General features: G+C 44.9%; 1 protein-coding gene across 1 annotated transcript in view; it reads right to left on the minus strand.

The window, feature by feature from the left end:
• Nucleotides 1-749: 749 nt before the first annotated feature.
• The window catches only part of SRD5A2 (steroid 5 alpha-reductase 2), a 55,918-nt gene continuing 34,278 nt past the window's right edge, over nt 750-22,389 (minus strand). Inside the window, exons 2-5 of the mRNA XM_073335273.1 lie at nt 12,672-12,835; nt 7,637-7,738; nt 2,593-2,743; nt 750-816 (exon numbers count right to left, since the gene is read on the minus strand). Of these exons, the coding sequence (XP_073191374.1) occupies nt 750-816; nt 2,593-2,743; nt 7,637-7,738; nt 12,672-12,835 (484 nt within the window). The remainder of the gene's footprint in view (nt 817-2,592; nt 2,744-7,636; nt 7,739-12,671; nt 12,836-22,389) is intronic.

The following is a 22,389-nucleotide window of genomic DNA, read 5'->3' on the forward strand; positions in this document are numbered from 1 at the left end:
ATTGTGTTCCTATTGGAACTGGTGAAACCTTTGGAAAAATTCCTTACTACCTTCTGAAATTAGCAGGAGACACGCTGGGCTTCTGTGGAAATTCAAAAATGTTCCTGCGTCAGTTCAGAAGATGGAGAATATCTGACAATGTTCTCCTCGGACAAAATTAACTACTGGCATCAGAGAACATCTTCATTCACTAGAAGATGTCTTATGTGGTTTTTATTTTTGTCCTACTTTCAGCACCTCTGGTCTTTGTAAGAATAGCAATTTACATGTCTGAAGAGAATCTGGATTTTCAAGTCAAAAATCCTGAGGTAGCTGTGAATGCTTTAATAAACAACATAATGATCCCTGATGGTGAAATATTAGTAGTCTAGCCATAGAAAAGTTATTGTTTAAAGAGGTAACTCAGATATTGGGCCTGATTTTCTACTCTCATACACCAGTGTTAAACCAGTGTAACTTCATTGACATCAGTAGGGTTACATCAGTTTTACATTGGTGTAACTCCATTGACAATCATGCCCATTGTTTGGCAGGGCTCCCTTTGCACATTCAGCTATGTCAGTGTCACCAAATAAAGTTATCTGTGGTACATACTATAGTTAAACACAAGAGTGTTAGTTCGGAATTACATTATTGATCATTTAAACCAACAATATCATGTTACACAAGTTTTTTACAGTGAAACCCCAGTTTAAAATTAGGCTGTGTAAAAAACCCCTAAAAACCAAAGGAGTCCTTATTTTCAGACTTTAAAAAATGAAAGGAATCAGGGCTTTCCTGGACTTTGGATAGTCTGTAAACATCCTGAGATAGTACCTGAAAGACAATAAATGAGAGTGAACCTGCATGTATGCCCAGAAAACTTCACTTATTGCTTTAATAAAGCTTAATCTTCTTCCATCCTGAAATCCCCTTCAAAAATGCCTCACTTTGTAACCAATTTCAGTAACTGCACAAAAGAGACGTTTTAAAAGATTTACACAAAAGTAACATTAAATATCAAAACTTAATATAACGTTAAAGTTATGACTTAAATCTGAATTCTTCTTGAATATCTTTTGTAGCTCTAAGGGCAAAATCCCACTCTTATTCACACCCGTGTCAATCCAAAGTAAATTGCTAGGATCTGATTCACATTTACACTATAGCCCCTTTACACTGCTGTGGCAGCCAAAAGGGGCCTTTAACGTGAGTGGGAGATGTAATGTAGCTTACAGTCATTTTAAGCTCCTTTACATTGCCAGAGCTGTGTAAGGGGTTTAATGTAAATGACAGTCAGGCCTATTGACTATTTTGGAGTTACAGTTTACTGCTGTCCTTATTTCACCCTAAAATGTCCAGGTATGGATCACTATGGTAGCTAAGAACTGCTCCTGGACTAAAGCACTTTCCTTGACTGCTGCCTCATGGAAGCTCAAGAGGCTTGTAAGAATGCTCAGCAATAGAGGCTGTTACCTTTGTTGATGGAACACTTTCTTCCATTTCAGTGTTGGCTACATAAGCCACATTAATGAAGTCTGATTTTCAGAGGATGGATGGTCAATACTTTCTAAAAATCAGGCCCCATTAAGGTGCTTCAAGTTGGGCCCCCAAAAATCAGTGTACCCCAAACCATAAGTAACTTTTAAAAATGGAGGCTCTAGAATAGGGTGGACAAACTTTTTGGCCCGAGGGCCACATCGGGGTTGCGAAACGGTATGGAGGGCTGGGTAGGGAAGGCTGTGCCTCCCCAAACAGCTTGGCCCCCGCCCCCTATCCTCCCCCTCCCCCTTTCCGCCCCCTGACTGCCCCCCTCAGAACCCCCGACTCATCCAACCCCCCCTGCTCCTTGTCTCCTGACCACCCCCTCCTGGGACCCCCTGCCCCTAACTGCCTCCCCGGGGACGCACACCCTATCCAACCCCCCCTGCTCCCTGTCCCCTGACTGCCCCGACCCCTATCCACCCCCCCACCCCCTGACAGGCCCTCTGGGACCCCTGACCCATCCATCCCTTCCCCATTCCTTGTCCCCTGACCACCCCCTTCCAGGACCCCCATCCCTAACTGCCCCCCCCCGGACCCCACCCCCTATCCAACTGCCACCCTGCTCCCTGTCTCCTGACTGCCCCCCCCGAACCTCTGCCCCATCCAACCGCCCCCTGTCCCCTGACTGCCCCCTGGGACCTCCTGCCCTCCCTCCATCCCCTTACCTTTACCAGGCCGCTCAGAGCGGCGGGACAGGCTTATTTGAAAGCCTTGGAGGTAGGCGGGCGCAAGCCACGCTGCCTGCGCTGCTGCATCACTGCAGAGAAGGGGGAACAGCAGGGGAGGGGCTGGGAGCTCAAGGGCCGGGCAGGACAGTCCCGCGGGCCGTAGTTTGCCCACCCCTGCTCTAGAAAATGTAATAGGGAATCAACTGAAAACTCCACTTGCTAAACACCACCACATCAAGCTTTTTCCTGATGTCCCCACATTATATGTTCTTTTCATTGAATAATGAGGCATTTCTGCTTCCATATACAGTACTGAGCATTTCAATTTTATCTTGAATCCGCCCCCATCCCAGGGATTATGCAACTGTAGGTGAGCATGAAGCAATCTTGGTTTTGATACCTGTGATGGTGATAAGCACGTGGCCCAATGAAGCACAGTGTAAAAAGTGCAAATGCAAAGGCTGGTAAGGACCAGGTTGCTGTGGCATAGCCAAACCATTCCACTATCTCACCAAAGAAATTAGCTCCAGATACATATGTGAACAGTCCCCCTGCATTCAAAAAAAGTCACAAGTGCATATAAGAGGAGTGAAAACTAATTACCCTCATTTCAAGTCAACAACAAAACATTGCAGGGTGGGGACTGTAAGTCACACTTTTCACATTTAGAAGGCTTGATTTTCCTCCCACTGAACCCATGTAAATCAATGAATAATTCCAAAGCCAGTAGAATTATACTAAAGTAAAACTGGCACAAGTGAGAGGAGAAATAAGTCCACAGACTTCAAACCACTTTACAATCATCAATTCTCACAGCTAGAGACAGGGCTGAACCTATTTCACAGATCAAACTTGGTGGAATAGGGCCTGTGTTATTCAGATGGTCAATCTAAATGATTGAATGGTCTCTTCTGGCCTTAAAAATCTATGAATCTATAAACTTTGGGGAGCTCAAATTCTGGATATATTTTGGAGCTAGAGTCCATTGCTACTCACCAAACCCATGTTAGGGTAAATTAGTAACTGAGGCAGAAAGAGGTTACCAGAGGCAACAAGCCAACAGAAGGAGTCAGAGTCAAGATCAGAATTAGAACCAGAAAGATCCTAGATCCCCATATTGAGCTCAGACCATTTCTCTCTCAAGGACAAGACACTCCCAAATCACTTCTCTCTAAAGAGGACAGAAGATGGAGCAGGAGAGGGGTTGATGACCAGGTTTGGCAATGGCAAAACATAGATCCAGAATATTGGTCAGGGCAATTTTTACATGACATGCCACAGATTCATCAGGGGAACATGCCATAGGCAGGGGAGCATGACACAGAAGTCTTCAGCTCTTTTGCCCTGTGGTGGGTCATTTCCACATGCCAGTCAGAAAGGAGTTAAAGCACTCCTCTGGGCACAATCAGCATCAACCCAGCACACCTGTGCGGCTTGATTGCTGCTCAGTGCAGGATGGCGCTTTGAAAGAGCAGGACTGCAACTCAGAGTTTCCCTGAGCCTTGGAAGCAGGGGGCTGCTGACCAAGAATACAGCTTGAGAGTCTAGGCTACTGAGGGCCCCTCAGAAAGGAGGAGTGTTAGTACTTCTTTCTTTTTTTTCCCCTCTTTGTTTTCCTGAAGGCCTAGGTGTAGTGACAGAGGTATAGCAGTGGAGAATGCTTATGTCCCAACCCTGACGTAAGGGTAAATCAGAGGGAGATTTGAAGCCTGTGCACATGAGAGACAAAGAGCCCACGTAGCATGGATCCAGAGCAAGTGCAAGTGGCTGACATGGAGCCAGCCAGAGCCGTCAACCCAGCAACGGGAGTTTCAGCAGCAACTGTTGCAATGGGCCACTCAACAACAGCTCCAGACAACCCAACAACAGCAGCTGCTATCCGAGATGGCGACCCAGCAGAAAGACCTGCAACAAAACCTGGTACAACAGTTACTTGTGGGGCAACAGGTGGCCCGGGCAGCCAGGGATCCAGCGGCCAATGAAGCAGAATAAGATGGGGCCTGATTCATGTTTTAAAAGATTTACACTAAAGTAACATTTAATGCAGGGGTCGGCAACCTTTCAGAAGTGGTGTGCCGAGTCTTCATTTATTTATTCTAATTTAAGGTTTTGCATGCCAGTAATACATTTTAACGTTTTTAGAAGGTCTCTTTCTATAAGTCTATAATATAGAACTAAACTATTGCTATATGTAAAGTAAATAAGGTTTTTAAAATGTTTAAGAAGGTTCATATAAAATTAAATTAAAATGCAGAGCCCCCCAGACCGGTGGCCAGGACCCGGGCAGTGTGAGTGCCACTGAAAATCAGCTCATGGGCCGCCTTTGGCACACGTGCCGTAGGTTGCCTACCCCTGATTTAATGTAAAAGCTTATTATAATGTTAGAGTTATGACTTAAATCTGAATTCTTTTTCTGATTTGTGTTTTAAAATATGACCCTGGGGTTTTCTTGACCACTTTCAAGCAGGACCAGGAACAGGCCTCCAGAGCACTTGGCCCTTGTATTCGCCCCCTACCTGACTGACACAGCCTGCTGAGGGCTTGACCCCGTGGCTGCTTAGGACAGGGCCGTCCCTAGTGGGGTGCAGGGCCTGGGACATAGGCACCAAGTTTCTAATATGCCAGGGGGTGCTCCCCCTAACTCCGGCCAGGTCCCACGCCCAGTCCACCCCTCCCCCAAAACCCCACCCCCTTCCTGCTTCTTCCCACCCCTGCCCTGCCTCTTCCCGCCCCTGCCCCTTCCCCGCCCAGTTCTGCCCCCTCCCCTGAGCGTGCTACACCGTCACTTCTCTCCTCTCCCCGCCAGCACTTCCTGATGCAGTGAAACATCTGATCCACGGTAGGTGCTGAGAGGGAGGGGGAGGTGCTGATCAGCGGGGTCCGCTGGTGGGCAGGAGGCACTGAGGGGAGGGGGAGGTTCTCATAGGGTGACTCCTCCTTGCCCCCCCCACCTGCCTGCCCATCTCCTGTTCACCTCCTCACCCTGCTCGCCACCTGCCTCCCACCTCACCTCCCCGCCCGCCCACCTGCGGAGCTTCCCAAAGCACGGGGTCTGAGGTTGTTGCCCCGATTCACCATACCCAAGGGACGGCTCTGGTTTGGGATTACACACTGATTAAGTCTGCCATTCTGGACTTTCTCTATATCAGCAAAGAAATGCTCCTCGACCACTTCTGTACGCAAACATGTCCCAAAGGAGTCCAGCCACAGGTGATGGCCCAAAAACTGAAGGACCATTTCTGGTAGTCGTTACGGTCGGAGGAGAGAACTGGAGTACTTGTCCAGCAGTTCATACAAATATTCCTCACTCAGGTATGGGAGTGGGTACTGAGGCATCCGCCAAGGTCATTAACAACGGTGATGCAAATGATGGAAAACTTTTTTGCTGCTATGGAACCCCCAGAGAACAGATGGAAGGGGACAACCTAGGGCTTAGAGGCTGACCCAGCCTGATGTGAAGCCTGGACAGGTGAAAGGCACCCCATGCTGGTCAGGGACAAATACCCTTGTCTTCAGTCTCTCAGTGAGTCCCAGCAACGGGCCAGAAAGGGCCCAGATAAAATCTAACCAGGACAGTTGATTCCCAGCCCTGCTAATGAGTAGGGGTTACTACGGACTTAGATGCCAAACCCCTACAACAAGCAGGGTCATCGCTGAACAAGAAGATGGGCTCAGACCACAACATGGTGATCTTTTTCTCATGTAGGCGACTGGGACACATCTGAAGAGAATGTCCCACGATGGAGTGCGAGTATACCCAGATGTGGACAACAGAAAGCAGAGCAAGGAAGAAAGAGCCCGCCAGAATAACAGTACTTGGATTGATTAATGGGACAAAAGTGCATGGTCTGTTGGACTCCAGATGTAGCCAGACCTTGATCCAATCTCCCCTGGCTGCTGTAGAAGGGATCGCAAGTGAGATAATCTTCCTCCAGTGCATACATGGAGATGTGATGGCCTTCCCCAGCTGATGACTATAGTTAACTGTTGGTCAGCATATGGATGCCCACCTGGTAGCTCCTTCCTCAAATATTGGCACTACCCTGTCATTACTGGTCAGGACTGGGAATATTTTTGGGAAATTATTCACAAAGTAGGAAAACTGGAGACTGTGACCTCTGACCTAAGGCTAATCCTGGCACCTGGCTCAAGATCCATGTGACTGCCATCCAGGTTGCAGACAGAAGAGGTAACTGGGGGATTGCCATTAGCACTGCAGGCACTCGTTGTACGGAAAACAGGATGGCTCTAGCACACAGAAAGGGAGCATGACCAGCACTAGGGCCCAAGAGGCAGCATCCAGCTGCAGAGTCAGCGGAGCCAAGCAGCACCCTCATTCAGCTGGACAGATCTACGCTTGCTGAAATGGTGGGGGACAGTGGCACTACACCCATGGGCATCCCCAGCCCGGCATCCACCCCCATACAGTTTCCCATAGCTTCCCCATCTGCAGGGAAGCATAGAAATTCTGCAGAGTGACATGAATTCCGCATGCGCACAGTAGTGCAGAATTCCCCCAGGAGTATATGCTATGATACTTGTCTCTCCAACCCTATATTTTTAGAGTACAACATCATGCAGGAAAGAAACACAGCAATGAAGACTTCTTTTGTGGGAAGTGGGGGAGTCACACTTGGATGATGGGATTCTGACCTCCATCATAAGGGGGGAGGGTATGTGCTGGGGCAGATCCTCTGGGCACAGTCAGACTCGACACAGTGCACCTTGTGAGACTTGGCAAGCCTGGAAATGGGCAAGTTCTTAAAAGGGAGGATCCCTGCTCAATGCACGGCAGCACGCTGAAGGAGCAGGACTGTAACTCAGAACTCCTGGCCCCCCGGAATAGGAGGTTACTGACCAAGGCTTGAAAGTCTTGGCTGCTCAGGCCCTCTCAGAAAGAAGGAGGGCTGGTACTTTCCTCTTTGGCTTCTTGAAGGCCTAGGACTCTGCTTTTTTATGGGCTGTGAAAGCAGACTGAATTTTTGTTTTAACTACTTTAACTCTCCTGCCAGGGGGCAGATGCCCTGAACTCCAAGACAGGAGCAGCACCTGCCCTGCCCCAAGGGGGCGCTAGAGAGGTATAGCCTAGGACACTTCCAAACCCACAGCTGGGCATCCCTCCAAAACCCAAGCTGTGCAAAGTTCACATAGAAAGTGTTCTTCAGGACTCAGAGGGTAGGAGTGGCCTGCTGAACTCTCTCCCCGTCATCACTTCTCCCCGGCAAAATTTAGGCCAAAGATGTATGATTACCATGCCTCTGCAATTAATTCATGCTGTAGGGGGGTACATCTGAGTCAAGTATCCATGTGGAACTAATGGCTCCAAATAATTTTAAGAGCTTTGTGTTTTGATGTATATTTTACTTTTGCCAGCCCCCCTCACCCCCCTACTATTTATCCAGTTGTGCTTCTCTTTTTGGGTGAGGGGCATAGGGAGAATGTACCTTGTGGAATCTTGTAAGTATGGTCTCCAGGTTTCCTTAGCTGGCGTAGCAGGATGTCACTGTGAATATTGATTCCCATGCCAAACAAAAACAACAGAACACCTACAGAATGAAAATGAGATATTGATTGGCATGATAGCTCCTGGTCTGGCTAATTACAGAATCATAGAAACGTATGGCTGAAAGGGACCTCAGAGGGTCATCAAGTCCAGCCCTCTATAGTGAGGCTGGACCAAGTGTCAGGTCAGCTGGGCAACTAGCCTTGTTGGAGCAGGGACAGGCTGGGGCAAGAGCAGGGACAGGCTGGAATAGGAACAGTCTGTCAGAACCACTATGCCGCTGGAAGTAACCCTGACAAGATAGTGACATTGAGCAGCGTGCTTTCATTAGGAGTCTATATATCTGCTTTGGGGTCACTTGGTTAGACCCTTGGTTGTGGATTGGCTGGAACCTTACTATTTGCAGGAAATTACTTCAGATGACTCATCAGGCTCAAATCTTCATCACACTAAGTAGATCTAGACCACCCTGACAGGTGTTTGTCCAATCTTTTTTAAAATCCTTCAATGATGAGGATTCCACAACCTCCCTTGGAAGACTATTCCTGGCCTTAAATACCCTTAGAAAGTTTTTCCTACTATCTAACCTAAATCTCCCTTGCTGCAGATTAAGCCCATTACTTCTTGTCCTACCTTCAGTTGATGTGGAGAACAATTGATCGCCATCCTCTTTAAAACAGCCTTTAACATATTGGAAATCTGTTATCAAGTCCTCCCTCAGTTTTCTTTTCTGAAGATTAAACATGCCCAGTTTTTAAACCTTTCCTCATAGGTTATCTAAACTGTTTATCATTTTCGTGCTCTCTGCTGGACTCTGCAATTTACCCACATCTTTCCTAAAGAGTACTCTAACTGAGGTCTCACCAGTGCCAAGTAGAGCAAGACAATTACCTCCCAGGCTTACATAGGACACTCCTGTTAATATACCCCAGAATATTAGCCTTTTTCAGAGCTGCATCATATCCAATTTGTGCTCCTCTATAACCCCCAGATTCTTTTCTACAGTACTACTGCCTACCCAGTTATTCCCCATTTTGTAGTTGTGCATTTAATTTTTCCTTCCTAAGTGCACTACTCTGCACTTATCTTTGTTGAAATTCATCTTGTCGATTTCAGACCAATTTCTCCAATTTGCAATTTCAGACCAAATTCTCCAATTTTGAATTCTAATCTTGTCCTCCAAGTGCATACAACCCCTCCTAGCTTGATGTCATCTGCCCAATTTATAAGCACACTCTCCACTCCATTATCAAAGTCACTAATGAAAATATTGAATAGTACCGGACCCAGGACTGACCTCTGTGGGACCCCACTAGATATGTCCTCCCAGTTTGACAGTGAACTATTGATAACTACTCTTTGCATATGGTTTTTCAACCATTTGTGCACCCAATATAATTTCATCTAGACCACACTTCCCTAATTTACTTGTGAGAATGTCATGTGGAACTGTGTCAAAAGCTTTACTAAAATCAAGGTATATCACATCTTCCCCCTATCCACTAGGCCAGTAACCCTGTCAAAGAAGAAAATTAGGTTAGTTTGGCATGATTTATTCTTGACAAATCCATGCTGGCTATTCTTTATAACCCTATTATCCTCTAGGTGCATACAAATTAATTGTTTAACAATTTGTTTCAGTATCTCTCCAGGTATCCGAGTTAGGATGATTAGTCTATAATTCCCTAGGTTCTCCTTGTTCCCTTTTTTAAGATAGGTATTATGTTTGCCCTGCTCCAGTCCTCTGGGACCTTGCCCTCCTTCAGGAGTTCTCAAAGATAACTGCTAACTGTTCTGAGATTGCTTCAGCTCGTTCCTTAAGTAACCTAGGGTGAATTTCATCAGGCCCTACAGAGGTGAGTAGATCCAATAGATGCTGCTCACAAAGTTTCAGGAAGCTTATGGTGCAGGTACCTTGATTGCCATAAGTGGGATCGGAAAGGAATTTCCCCCCAGGTCAGATTAGCAGGGACCGTGGGGTTTTTTCACCTTCCTCTGTAGCATGTGTGTGTGGGTCACTTGCCAAGCTTATCTGAGTATCTTACTTAACCATATCCCTGTGATTGCGGGAGCCTCAGGCCCTGGTGCACCTTGATCCCTCCTATTCTCTGCATGTGGCACATAACAGTCCAGTCTCCTGTGGGCTGTAATTCTTTGGTCTAATTTCAGTCGTTGTGCTTAGTGTGTGGGGTGCTGGGTGGGGTTGGTGGCCCGTGGTATACTGGAAGTCAGACTAGATGATCTAGTTGTCCCTTTTGGCCTCAAACGCTATGACTTGAACACATCTAACTTATCTAAATATTCTTTCACCTTTTCTTTCCCTATTTTGGCTTGCATTCCCTTCTCCTTTGTTAATATTAATTGTGTTGAGTATCTGGTCACCATTTAGCTTCTTAGTGAAAACTGAAGCAAAATAGGTATTTTTTTTTATAATAGACAATCATTTGTATATGATTATAAAATTCATCTTATGATCAACAAACCCTGCCCTGAGCAGTGACAGGGGCCGGATATGGGGTTGTGCAGAACTTGGCTGCTGTAGTTGGGATAGGTCACAGAAGGATGGCGGCTAGGGTATATGGGTGGGTGAGTGCTGGAGGGCATCTAGGATGTGGAGAGGTGGGTGCTGGACAATGCTAGAAGTCTGGGGGAAGGTGGTTAATGAATGTTGGAAGGTGTTTGGAGACACTGGATGGGCGCTGGTGTGTCTGGAATTGCTGACAGGTGCCTGAGGATAACTGGGTGGAAAATTGAGGGGGTATATTTGGGGGGAAATGGGACCACCGAGAGTCTGGCAGGGCTGGGCATCTGGAAGGGTTAGCTGGAGGCTAGAGAGTGTTATCTGTCTGTGAGAAGCTAGGGGAGCCTGGCACTCCCAGAACTAGCATCTTCTCCCTGAAGTCTGCTGTCTGGTCCTCCTCTCGCAGCTGCTTCTCCCACTGTAATTCATCAGGAGGAACAGAGTATGTGGCAGATTGTGTATCACAGTGACTCCTGCTGGCTGCTGGACACAATTACAGACATTACTGCCACTCAGCTGAATAAGCCACATCTAAGCAGGCCTGCGGGAAAGTGTACTGGGCTGCTAAGTGCATGACTGTCATGTGAGATACATTATAGTTAGCAGGTCAGTGTTGGTTGTCAGGGCTGGGTCATGAGCACCTGTAACATCTTGGCTACAAACACAATCTTCCTGTCTGACGCACAAGCTTAGGAAAGCCAATCTTCTATTAACAGAGTACTGAGAACTGCTAGCTAGAAGAATCCATTGACCATATCTGTTTGGCTGACAAGCTGGAAGTATTTGATCTGGGGATGGAGAGCCTCTGAAGCTTCATTCCAGGTCCAACAAATTCAGATGACATGTGCTACCTTTTGGACCACACTATAGCCTGAGAGAATCATCTCTGACGATGATTAGGAGGAAAACAAGACTGTTTATTTGTGTGTGAAAATAGAGTGTAGGTGTTATGCTAAAGCCTTACATTTTTAATAGCAGCAAGTTTGTGAAAGTCTGTATGAAAGGACACTTATGTAGATTTACTAGCCAATAGCTTTTTGTTTACAAGTTATTTAATACTTCAATACATTTATATTTAATACTTAAATACTTCAACTACACTGTTTTTCTTTGTTTGCATTAAATATAAATATTTGTTTATTGGGCAAATTGTGTGGTACTTTCTTTTTCTGAAAGTGACTGGAAGCTGTTACACCAAAATTCAGGGGCTTTATACTGTGTAATGCTTTCTGAAAAGACAACTCTGGCCTTGCTTTCAGGAAGGGGTTAAGCTGAGGTGCAAGAAAGGGGAGTATAATACTAACTGTATATAACTCACCCCCACCTCGCCCTATGCTGGCTCTGCTGCTGACCTGTGGTGTGACCCTGGGCAAGTTTCTTCACCTCTCTGGCCTCCCCACTCTGTTTTGTCTATTTTGACTGTAAACAGGGGGAAACTTTTGCTAGGTTTGTTCTGAGTGTCTAGCACAATGGGACTCTGACCTCAGTTGAAGCCTCCAGGCATTACTGCAATTCAAATAGTAAGCCACGAGATCTTTCTGCAGAACATAGATCCCCAGCATGTTGCAGAATATATAGGGCCCTAGTTATAAGTAAGGCATTTTATATAAGGCAAGGTTTGCCTTATATAAACCAAAAGAAGGTTTGCTCAACCGCCCGCCCCGCCCCCCATTTATCATCATTTCTTGTATTAACATTTTTAAAAATCTTCCCTTGAGCTGAGCACAACATGAGTAACAACATCAACTGGCTTCCTCTGCTAAATAACTCACTCTCAGTGAATTTCCAGGGTCAAAGTCAGCCTGCATACTACATTGCTGAAGTCAGTGGAGTTGAACCTACTTACACCAGGACCAAATTTGTTCTTTAGACTTTCCATGTGCCTCAGGAGGAGAAGGAGGTTAGTCTCTGAGGCCGTGTTTACATAGGGGATTTGCCCTGACTTCATCCACCAGTGACCAGCCATCGGTGTAGCTGCATCAGTGCAAGCCCCTCATATGGGCAAGGAAAGCCACAAATTGCATCAGCGGAGCTTGTGACTTTGTTTTGTCCGCAGCAGTGCAACTCCAATGGCCAACTGATGGAATTAGGGAGAATCCCTAGTGTAGACAAGGCCTGAGAAGTTCATTTGGAATTTGCAACTCCTCAGGCCTTAACAAAAGTCTAATGTGGTGCCAAGAAGGATATAGCAAGGCTAATGATCTGAGTCTGTGCTTTAATAGCTGGTGTTTTCAAAGGTGGCTGCTTGGCAAAAAGCTACTACATTTAACTCCTCTATTTTCATTGTGAAAATGGTTCTTTTTAGTCTTTACATCTGGGCCAGCAGGCAGGTTTTGTGCTGATTCCTGTCACCACTGACTTTGACTCACAAGTGCAATAAAGTTTAGAACACAGTTCAAAATGCTTACAAACTGCTTGGAGAGTAGATACTGGAAATCCTGTAGTCTGTAATTACCTGATGTAAATCTGAAGTCAGTGAACCAATCTTTTGGGTATTGAGCGCAGTAAATCATGTAGTACCCTTGAAGGAAACCATTATAGATACAGAATAGTATGCCAAAGAGAAGTATCTGCAGTGGGAAAGGTCTGCCTCTCGTGAAGAATGAGTAAATAAACGTCCTAAGGTAGATAAAAAACACAATCAAACCAGAAGTAAACACCACATATCAACACATACATAAATAGATCTTGGTAAAATGCTGGGTTTAAAAAAAATAACATTTTCAGCTTATGTGTGCTAACACTACCCTAACATAATTCTTTTACTATTTTTTTTCCCACTGTGTCTTTATTAGGAAGTTTATAACAGGTTTACAAATCCTAACCGTGTAAATATTAGTGACAATACAGTGATCATTACAACAGTGAGCTTTTGTTTAGAGAAACATTATACAGTGATATAATCAATGGATCTCTCTATTTAATGGGATGTTACCATGTTACAGTGTGAGCATCTTTACACTACTCAGGATATGTCTACTAATAGTTTCTGTATTGTAGAGAAACAAACCTTACTAAATGTACTGGATGATCAAACTAAGTAAGACAACATTAGCATAAGTAATACAAATAACTACCAATGAGAACAAGTAGCATTACAGAAATGTATACTCATCTATAAAATACAACATTCCCTAGTTGTCTGAGCAGAGGACTCGGAGCTAGGAGTGCCTCATTTAGACATCATCAAGGATCTACAACCTATCCTGAAGGACGACCCATCACACTCACAGATCTTGGGAGACAGGCCAGTCCTTGCTTACAGACAGCCCCCCAACCTGAAGCAAATACTCACCAACAACCACACACCACACCACAGAACCACTAACCCAGGAACCTATCCTTGCAACAAAGCCCGTTGCCAACTGTGTCCACATATCTATTCAGGGGACACCATCATAGGGCCTAATCACATCAGCCACACTATCAGAGGCTTGTTCACCTGCACATCTACCAATGTGATATATGCCATCATGTGCCAGTAATGCCCCTTTGCCATGTACATTGGTCAAACTGGACAGTCTCTACGTAAAAGAATAAAGGGACACAAATCAGACGTCAAGAATGATAACATTCAAAAACCAGTTGGAGAACACTTCAATCTCCCTGGTCACTCGATTACAGACCTAAAAGTCGCAATATTACAACAAAAAAACTTCAAAAACAGACTGCAACAAGAGACTGCTGAATTGGAATTAATTTGCAAACTGGGACACTATTAAATTAGGCTTGAATAAAGACTGGGAGTGGATGTGTCATTACACAAAGTAAAACTATTTCCCAATGTTTATTCCGCACCCACCCACTGCTCCTCACACGTTCTTGTCAACTGCTGGAAATGGCCCATCTTGATTATCACTACAAAAGGTGTTTTTTGGTTTTTCTTCCCCTCTCCTGCTGGTAATAGCTCACCTTAACTGATCACTCTCGTTATAGTGTGTATGGTAACACCCATTGTTTCATGTTCTCTGTGTATATAAAATCGTCCTACTGTATTTTCCACTGCATGCATCCGATGAAGTGGGCTGTAGCCCATGAAAGCTTATGCTCAAATTAATTTGTTAGTCTTTAAGGTGCCACAAGTACTCCTGTTATTCTTGAGAAAGTCAATTGACCTCTCTGCCTTGGTTTCCCTCTTTATAAAATGGAGATCACATTTTCTATCCACCCTCATAGAAGTGTTGTAAAAATTGATTGGTGTTTATAGTGCACTATATGAATGCTAAATATTGTTGACTTCTGACACTAGTGTGCCATTCTGACACCAGTGTCCCGCTCTCCCAAGTGGAAGCAGAATTCCAGGGCCTTGCAAGTTGGCTCCTCATTGGATTAAAAAATGAGTGAAACAGAATCTGGGCATATTCTACGTATAACTTGCTTAATTTACAAAGTCCTGAAACAAGATGGTTAAACAGCACACAAGGAACAACTCTGCCTCAAGAGTTGACTCTAATCAGAAACCAAGGCAGAGACCAAACTCCCCTGTTGTTCACACAGCACTTTCTAATCTACACAGAACCCTGTAAAACTAAAATACTACCATAAACATTTCTTCCCAGACCAAAAACGTACTCACAAACTATGAAAAATTACATGGGAGACTGTAACAGCAGCATCTGATGGATGCCTGCCACAGCAGTATTATCTTCTTTCACTAAAAGGATCAGTTTATGATAGTTTTATGTCCTCATTATTGCCCGTCTGGATGGCACCCTCTGAGGTCTGATCTAGCCATATCTGTAGGGTATTCCTCAAAAGCCAAGCATCTACATACATACAAAAAGAAAGGAGGACTTGTGGCACCTTAGAGACTAACCAATTTATTTGAGCATAAGCTTTCCTGAGCTACAGCTCACTTCCTCAGATGCTTATGCTCAAATAAATTGGTTAGTCTCTAAGGTGCCACAAGTACGCCTTTTCTTTTTGCAAATACTGACTAACACAGCTGTTACTCTGAAACTACATACATACAGTACATCAAAGTACTGCTAAAAAATGCCTCAAAGCCACTTCCCAAGGTCTTCTACCTACAACAGAAAGCTTTCTTTTAAACACCCACAGAAACATCTGCATAGGAAATAGTTTTATTCCAATCATTGTTGTGATGGTACCCTTGTTCTGAGCTTCAAGACTACCTTAAAAATGTGGTATTTGTGCCTTGACATAATTCTTGTGCAGAACTATTTATTTGTGGGGACAAATCTTTATACTAGGATCCAAATAATATTTAGAGCCCTGGAAAGACTCCTGGTCTGATTGGTTTTTTTTGCAAAATTCATGTAATTAAAACCTTTCACTCATGCCTTAGACCGATTTGTTCACTAAGGACAATTTACTTGTGGTTTACAGAGAAACTGCATCAGTGAAGGGGGAAGTTTATTCTCTGTGTATTCACTTGTCCTCACCCCTTTGCTTATTTTTTTTCTTTAAACTATACATTGTATATAGGGGTTGGAGTGATTAATGCCACTTTACCATTTGTTTTAAAACTTTACTTGAGGGATTAGGTTAAGCGGTTCTTACACCGTGGATCAGGACCCCAAAGTGGGTTGCAACCCCATTTTAATGCAGTCGCCAGGGCGTTAGACTTGCTCAGGTACAGGGCTGAAGCTGAAGCCTGAGCCCCACCACCCAGGACTGAAGCCAAAGACTGAAGGCTTCAGCCCTGGGGGGGCAGGGCTCAGACTTCGGCCTGCTCACATCTGGGGCTGAAGCCCTCAGGCTTTGGCCCCCTCTGCCCAGAGCAGTGGGGCTTGGGCTTGGACTCAGGCTGTGGTCCCTCTTCTCAGGGTTGTGTAGTAATTTTTTTTGTCAGAAGGAAGGCGCAGTGCAATGAAATTTGAGAACTGCTAACCAATTCACTTTGATAAGCCACACACTCACAAACCACTTGTTACAATTTAATTAGGGTGACTGTATGTCCCTTTTTTAAGCCCTGTCCTGGCCGTCCTGACTTTTTTTGGCAAAAGTGGTAATTTGTCCCATTTGCTCTTGCCAACTTCATCAGTTGGCAAGAGCAAATAGGACAAATGCCCACATTTGTAAAAAAAAGAAAAAAAAAAGTGGGGTGTGAAAGAACATGCGGGGGGCGGAGCGGTAAGTGATGATGCCAGCCCCATGCCAGGGGGCAGGCAGGGCTTGGGTGAGCAGTGACACTAGCCCCGCATGGGGAAGGGGGCTTGGGCAAGAGGCTCGGGCTAGCTCCATGCGGTATTCTGTTTTCCTTTTGGGAAATATAGTCACCCTAGCTATAACACACTTATTTGCTTTTATGGAAGTTACCAGAATTTATCAGTATTTTTAAGATGCTGTCTTCACTGCACCATTGTAACGAAAATGACCTCAACAGGGTTTTTCCAAATGTTTAAGTCATATATATTTTTAATAAAATAGAAGAAAGTAACAAGACTTCCACTATTATTAAATTTATGCAAAGGAGAAGGCTAATATTATTAAGAGATCCAATCCTTCCACAGTTAAAGGTGAAGCTAACTAGAAATAAGACCAATTTTCAGCTAACCCATCAGCCTTTCAGCTTCACTAGAAATAAATCAAGCCAGTCAGGATTTATCTGAAATGTTTGGACCATATTACACGAGAAGTTTGAGATATGGGAAATGGACAAGTAGAAATGTACTTGAAATACACTAGAAAAAGTATAGAAACTTTCATGATAACTTTTCAGAAACATTGCTAACAATTTCTTGGTTTGTCATATCTGCAAAATAGACTCTTGTAAGAGCTTCAAACATCATTTCTCAAAGAGTCCCTAATAAGTATTGGTATATGTGAGAATCAGAGAGGATTTTAAAAGTTATCATAAGTACCCAAAACTAAAGACATAACCACTTTTTAAAAACCATAATTTATAAAAATATAATAAACATTTTTTAAACTGTATTATACAGCTCTTTGGGACTGGGAGCATCTTTTTGTCATGTGTTTGTACTGTGCTTTATACAAAGGGACCTCATGGTACTACCACAATGCAACACATTCCTAAATATACTTGTGTATCTTTTAAAGTATATTTAATGCAGATTTCAGTTTCATATATTACACACATCAGTTTGCTGTAGACTTTGTAAAGAGCATGTTAGGACATGCACATTTTGCAAAGTATGCAAGGCTTAGATGCAGATGGTCATGATTGAGGTGGGAAGGAGGATCCTAAATGGCGGCAGGGAACAACACTGAGGTTAATCTAATCTGAAAGAATTGGGAGAGGTTGATCCTTATCAATCCAATGGTTTAACCACGAGAATATTCTTTCTACCCCCTCACCTCCTCCAGCCAACACACTTCTTGGGAAACAAAAACCATTTAATATTTCTGTAGTTTTTTGACAAAGCATAGTAGAGGAAACCTCACAAGAAAATAAACTTCACTCCACAGTCTGCGTTCAAACCAGAGCATGAGTACAGCACAGATATAGTGGGAAATGGGTGCCTCAGTCAGGTAACAATTTCTAAATCAAAATAATTTGAACACAGTAAAGAGCCGACTCTCACAATTTTATTACAAATCTCATCGTATCTGATGTTCTTCTTGAAGCCCCTGCTCCTCACAGAAGCCCATGGCCCCAGAATGACAACTTTCATTTATTTATTTAGTACTACTATTACCAGGAGACCCAGTCACAGACCAGGACCCTATTGTGCTAGGCACCATACAAACAATAAAAAAGTAAAGTTTCTAGTCCTCATGGTTGTGGAAAAAACCTTGAAAACATGAATCAAGTGAATGCTAAAAGCTCAAAAACCAGAAGGCAGATAAAAGAAACCAATTTTTTTTTTAATTCTCATGAGTTTTAAGCCAATCTCATGATTTTGGGAGCTTGATTTATGGTTTTTGAATGCTTGGGGTTGGCAATGATCAGAAAATACAACTGTACCAACCTCGTGTAATCAAACCCCAAGTGAGCAGTAGGGTAAATATCTATACAACTGGAAATTCAAGCAGTTTATGGCCTCAGTCCTCCAGTGGGATCAGCAGGAGCAAGAGAAACTTCATTTAGGGGTTTATACTTACATGAACTGGTCTCAGGGCTTTTTGGCAATGATATCTTTAAAAAAATGGAAAACCTATGAACCAAAAAGGGGGTCAGCAATATGCCAACACCCAGCAAAAAACTCAAAGTGTGGCCTCAATAGATGCTTCAAATTAATTAAGAGAAGGATGGCACCAAGCCAGTATCACAGTCCTGCATACTGCCAAGTTAACAACTTATGCTGCAGAGGAGAAAACAGCAAATGCAGCAAGGAAAACAACTTGGCAGTCCATCAAAGACAAAATAAATCAGTCCCCAGACCAAGAGACCAGGGATCCTGCCAGAACAACAGTGACCTGATGGACTGTGAGAGGCAGAACAAATCTGTTTGCAGTACAAAAGACATGAAAGACCACTGAAAAAGAAACTTGCTGTTTCCCTTTAACAGGATTCCACGTAAACTGCCTTAGAATACTTAGTTCCTTAGGAAATTGCTGGGCAGAAATCTGGGTGGCTCTCTGCAGATTGGTAATTGGATACAGAATATTTAACCTCTAGGTTATCAGACACAAGTCAGTAGTAACTTTAACTTTGTTACAGGCTCTATAGATGCCCTTTGTGAAATAAATTAGTCATCTCCTTCTAATTCCTAGTGGACAGGTGGAAATGATACAGATACAATAGCAATGGGCTCCATGTAAGAATCTAAGATAGATAGGTAGGTGTGCACAAAATACAAGTCATTGTACCTGACACTATATACAGCTCTCTCATACCTCTTTGTGCAAACTCAAAAGCTGGTCTCTCTCACCAACAGAAGTTGGTCCAATAAAAGATATTACCTCACCAACCTTGTCCCTCCAATATCCTGGGACCAATATGGCTACAACAATGATGCGTACAAAGAATCGCATGTAAGGTCTCTAATGAAAGCCTGTATCATTCTAGTAGTGTAATCAGTGCAAGAAGTATGTATGGAAAATAGGTGGTGTTATGTATATATGCTGAAAATTATGTTCTGTAGGTCTGTGAGTTAAGGCAGGCCACGTAAACCTGCCAGGCAGGGGCTGAGGAGCCTTCCCAAAAGTGAGGGGGCCAGGGACCCCTGCCTCCTCTGTGGCCCCACCCCTGCCCCTTCTTCCCACCCCACCCCTGCCAAGACCCCATCCCTGGCCAAGCCTGAAGCCGAAGCAAGGCCAGGGAGCCCGGGTCTCTCCACCTGCCCAGGTTTTGGGGGCATGACAGCAACCCCTGGCCCTTGTCCGCACCCCCTGAACTTCCTGCCTAGAGCAGGTGGATGGTCCGCAGCTCCTCACAGCTGCCTGAATGGCTCTTAACCTGCCTGGGCTCCAGTGGGTGGGGCTTCAGGGGAAGAGGAGGGGCACGGGTGGGACCCATGGTGAAAAGTAGACAGGCCTGGCCTCCTGGCCCCCCCCGTTCCAGCACCTGTGCTGCCAAGCAGGGGCTAAGAGATGCTTCTCTCTCCTTGCCTGGTCATGTGCAAATTAGGTATTATACAGTTCACAATGGAAAGGCCCCCGGAAAAGACTGCATACCGTCCGAGGTCATAGAATGCAGAAAACCTATTCTACTGCAACATCTTCATGAGTTGCTCTTCCTGTGCTGGAAAGAAGGTGAAGTACCACAAGAAATGAGAGACACCAACATCATCACTCCCTGTAAAAACAAGGGTGATAGGAGCAACTGTAACAACTATCGTGGCATTTCCCTTCTTAGTATTATGGGAAAAGCCTTTGCCCGAGTTGTTCTGAACAGACTTCAGACCCTTGCAGACAGAGTCTGTCCTGAATCACAGTGCAGCTTCAGAGCTGAAAGGTCTATTATCGACATGATCTTCTCGCTAAGACAACTACAAGAGAAATGCAGAGAACAAAAAAAGTCCCTCTACATAGCCTTCATTGATCTCACAAAGGCTTTTGACTTTGTCAGTAGAAGTAGACTTTTCACACTTCTAGAAAAGATTGGATGTCCCCCACAGCTCTTAAGCATGATTTGATCCTTCCATGAAAACATGTACGTCACAGTCCAGTATGACGGCTCAGTGTCTGAGGCTTTCCAGTTTCATAGCAGAGCTAAGCAAGGTTATGTACTTGCCTCAACTCTGCTTGGGATCTTCTCCCTGCTACTGAAACAAGATCTATTTGCACACAAGATTGGATGGAAAGCTGTTCAATCTTGCAAGACTCAAATCTAAAACCAAGACTAGGGAGGCCCTTATCCAACAACTCCTCTTTGCGGATGACGCAACAGTGACAACCCACATAGAAGCTCATCTTCAAAGCCTAATGGACAGTTTTTCCAAAGCCTGCCTAGACTTCGGGCTTAGTATAAGCCTAAAAAAGACTAACATAATGTGCCAAGCAGTTGAGGAAGCACCCTTCACCAAGATCAACAATTATGAAGTGATGAACGAGTTCACATCCACTATTGTAGGCAGCCTTTCACTTGAAACGGAACTCAACATCAGCATTGGAAAAGCCACCACAACGTCTAGACTGAGCAAGAGGGTATGGCAAAACAACAAACTGACAGAACAAACAAAGATCTGTGTGTATTGTGTGTGTGTTATCAGTACATGTTTCTATGGGAGGAAGACGTGGACCTTATACTCCCCAAGAAAAGATGCTCAGCCTTCATATGCATTGCCTTCATCGAATCTTTGGAATTCTCCTGGAAGGACAGAATCACCAACACTGAGGTACTCAGGCAGGCCAGCTTACCCAGCATGCAAACATTCCTCAAACAGAGATGCCTCTGCTGGCTTGGGCATGGGTGCCGAATGAATGAAGGGTGCATCCTAAAGGACATCCTGTATAGTCAATTGGCATCTGGAAACAGACCCAAAGGGAGCTCAAAATTGCGTTTCAAGGATGTGTGCAAGTGAGAAGAAATGGACATGGATGTGGACAAATGGGAAAAATCACACTCAAAACTGCAGCTTTTGGAACCAAGAGCTTAACAAAGATCTCTGGACTTATGAGAGGAAGCAGTCCAGCTTCACAGAGGAGAAAAGAGCTCACAGAAGGCAGAGCCCAAAAGGTTGAAACATCACCTTTAAACGTGACAGATGCGGCAGAGATTGCTTTTCTCAAGTGGGTCTCTTCAGCCATATTCGCGGCTGCCATAAAACCAACTGAGTAAATTCCAGGGGCAACAAGTTTATATAATTTTTGGTGGTGCCCAGAACGGGTCTAAGTCCTGCCCCTCCTCCCACTCCTGCCTAAGGCTCTGGGAGGGAGTTTCGGTGCGGGAGGAGTGCAGGCTCTGGGAGGGAATGTGGTGAAGGCTCAGGGCTGGGGCAGGGGTGCAGGAGGAGGTGCAGGGGGGCGGGCTCTGGGAGGGAGTTTGGGTGTGGGGTGTGAGCTCTGAGCTGGGGCAGGGGGTTGGGGTGCAGGAGGGGGTGAGGGGTATGGCACTTACCTCAGGCGTCTCCTGAAAGTGACCCACACACCCCTCTGGCAGTGGCTCCTAGGCAGGTAGACCAGGGGAGAGCCACAGGCACCGCCCCTGCAGCTCCCATTGGCCGCAGTTCCAATGGCAGAGTTGGCGCTCAGGGTGGGAGTAGCGCGTGGAGCGAGGGCGGGCAGGAAGCCGCTTTAGCCCCGATGCACTGCTGGTGGTGGCGGCAGGGGCCCCCAGGCCCTTTTAAATTGCCCAGGGCAGCAGGAGGGGAGGGGGGAGAGACCTGGCCCTGAACATTGGTGGAGTCGGGCCCCCATGTTCTGAATATTCCTGGAGCACAGGCACCATGGGTCCATACAACTCGCCACCCCTCTAAATTCCTTACCTCTCAGAGGCACATATCCATGGTCTCTTGAGACTGAAGGATGCCAAATACTACTGCAGTTCACAATGGATGTCCCTTTACACTCTGAGCAAAATACTAATCAATAGATTGTGAGTCCTGCAGGACAAAAACAAAACCAGCTGGGGTATCCTATTTACAAGTACAGACAAGGAACTTTTGAAACTATATCTAGGGTGCAGAGGGATCCCCAGCTATCCTTTCCTGAGAAAGTAAAGTGGCAGTGGGCTTGCATAATGAAAAATGGACCTCAGCCAGACTTGGCTGAAAACCCTGGGAAGAAACTTTGGATGAGATAAACTTTTTAAGACAGAAAAATAAAGTTTTAGTTAAGTTTGGGCCATAGAAAGCTTTTGT

The sequence above is a fragment of the Lepidochelys kempii genome, chromosome 3 (genome assembly GCF_965140285.1).
Source record: "Lepidochelys kempii isolate rLepKem1 chromosome 3, rLepKem1.hap1, whole genome shotgun sequence".
NCBI classification, from domain to species: domain Eukaryota; kingdom Metazoa; phylum Chordata; order Testudines; family Cheloniidae; genus Lepidochelys; species Lepidochelys kempii.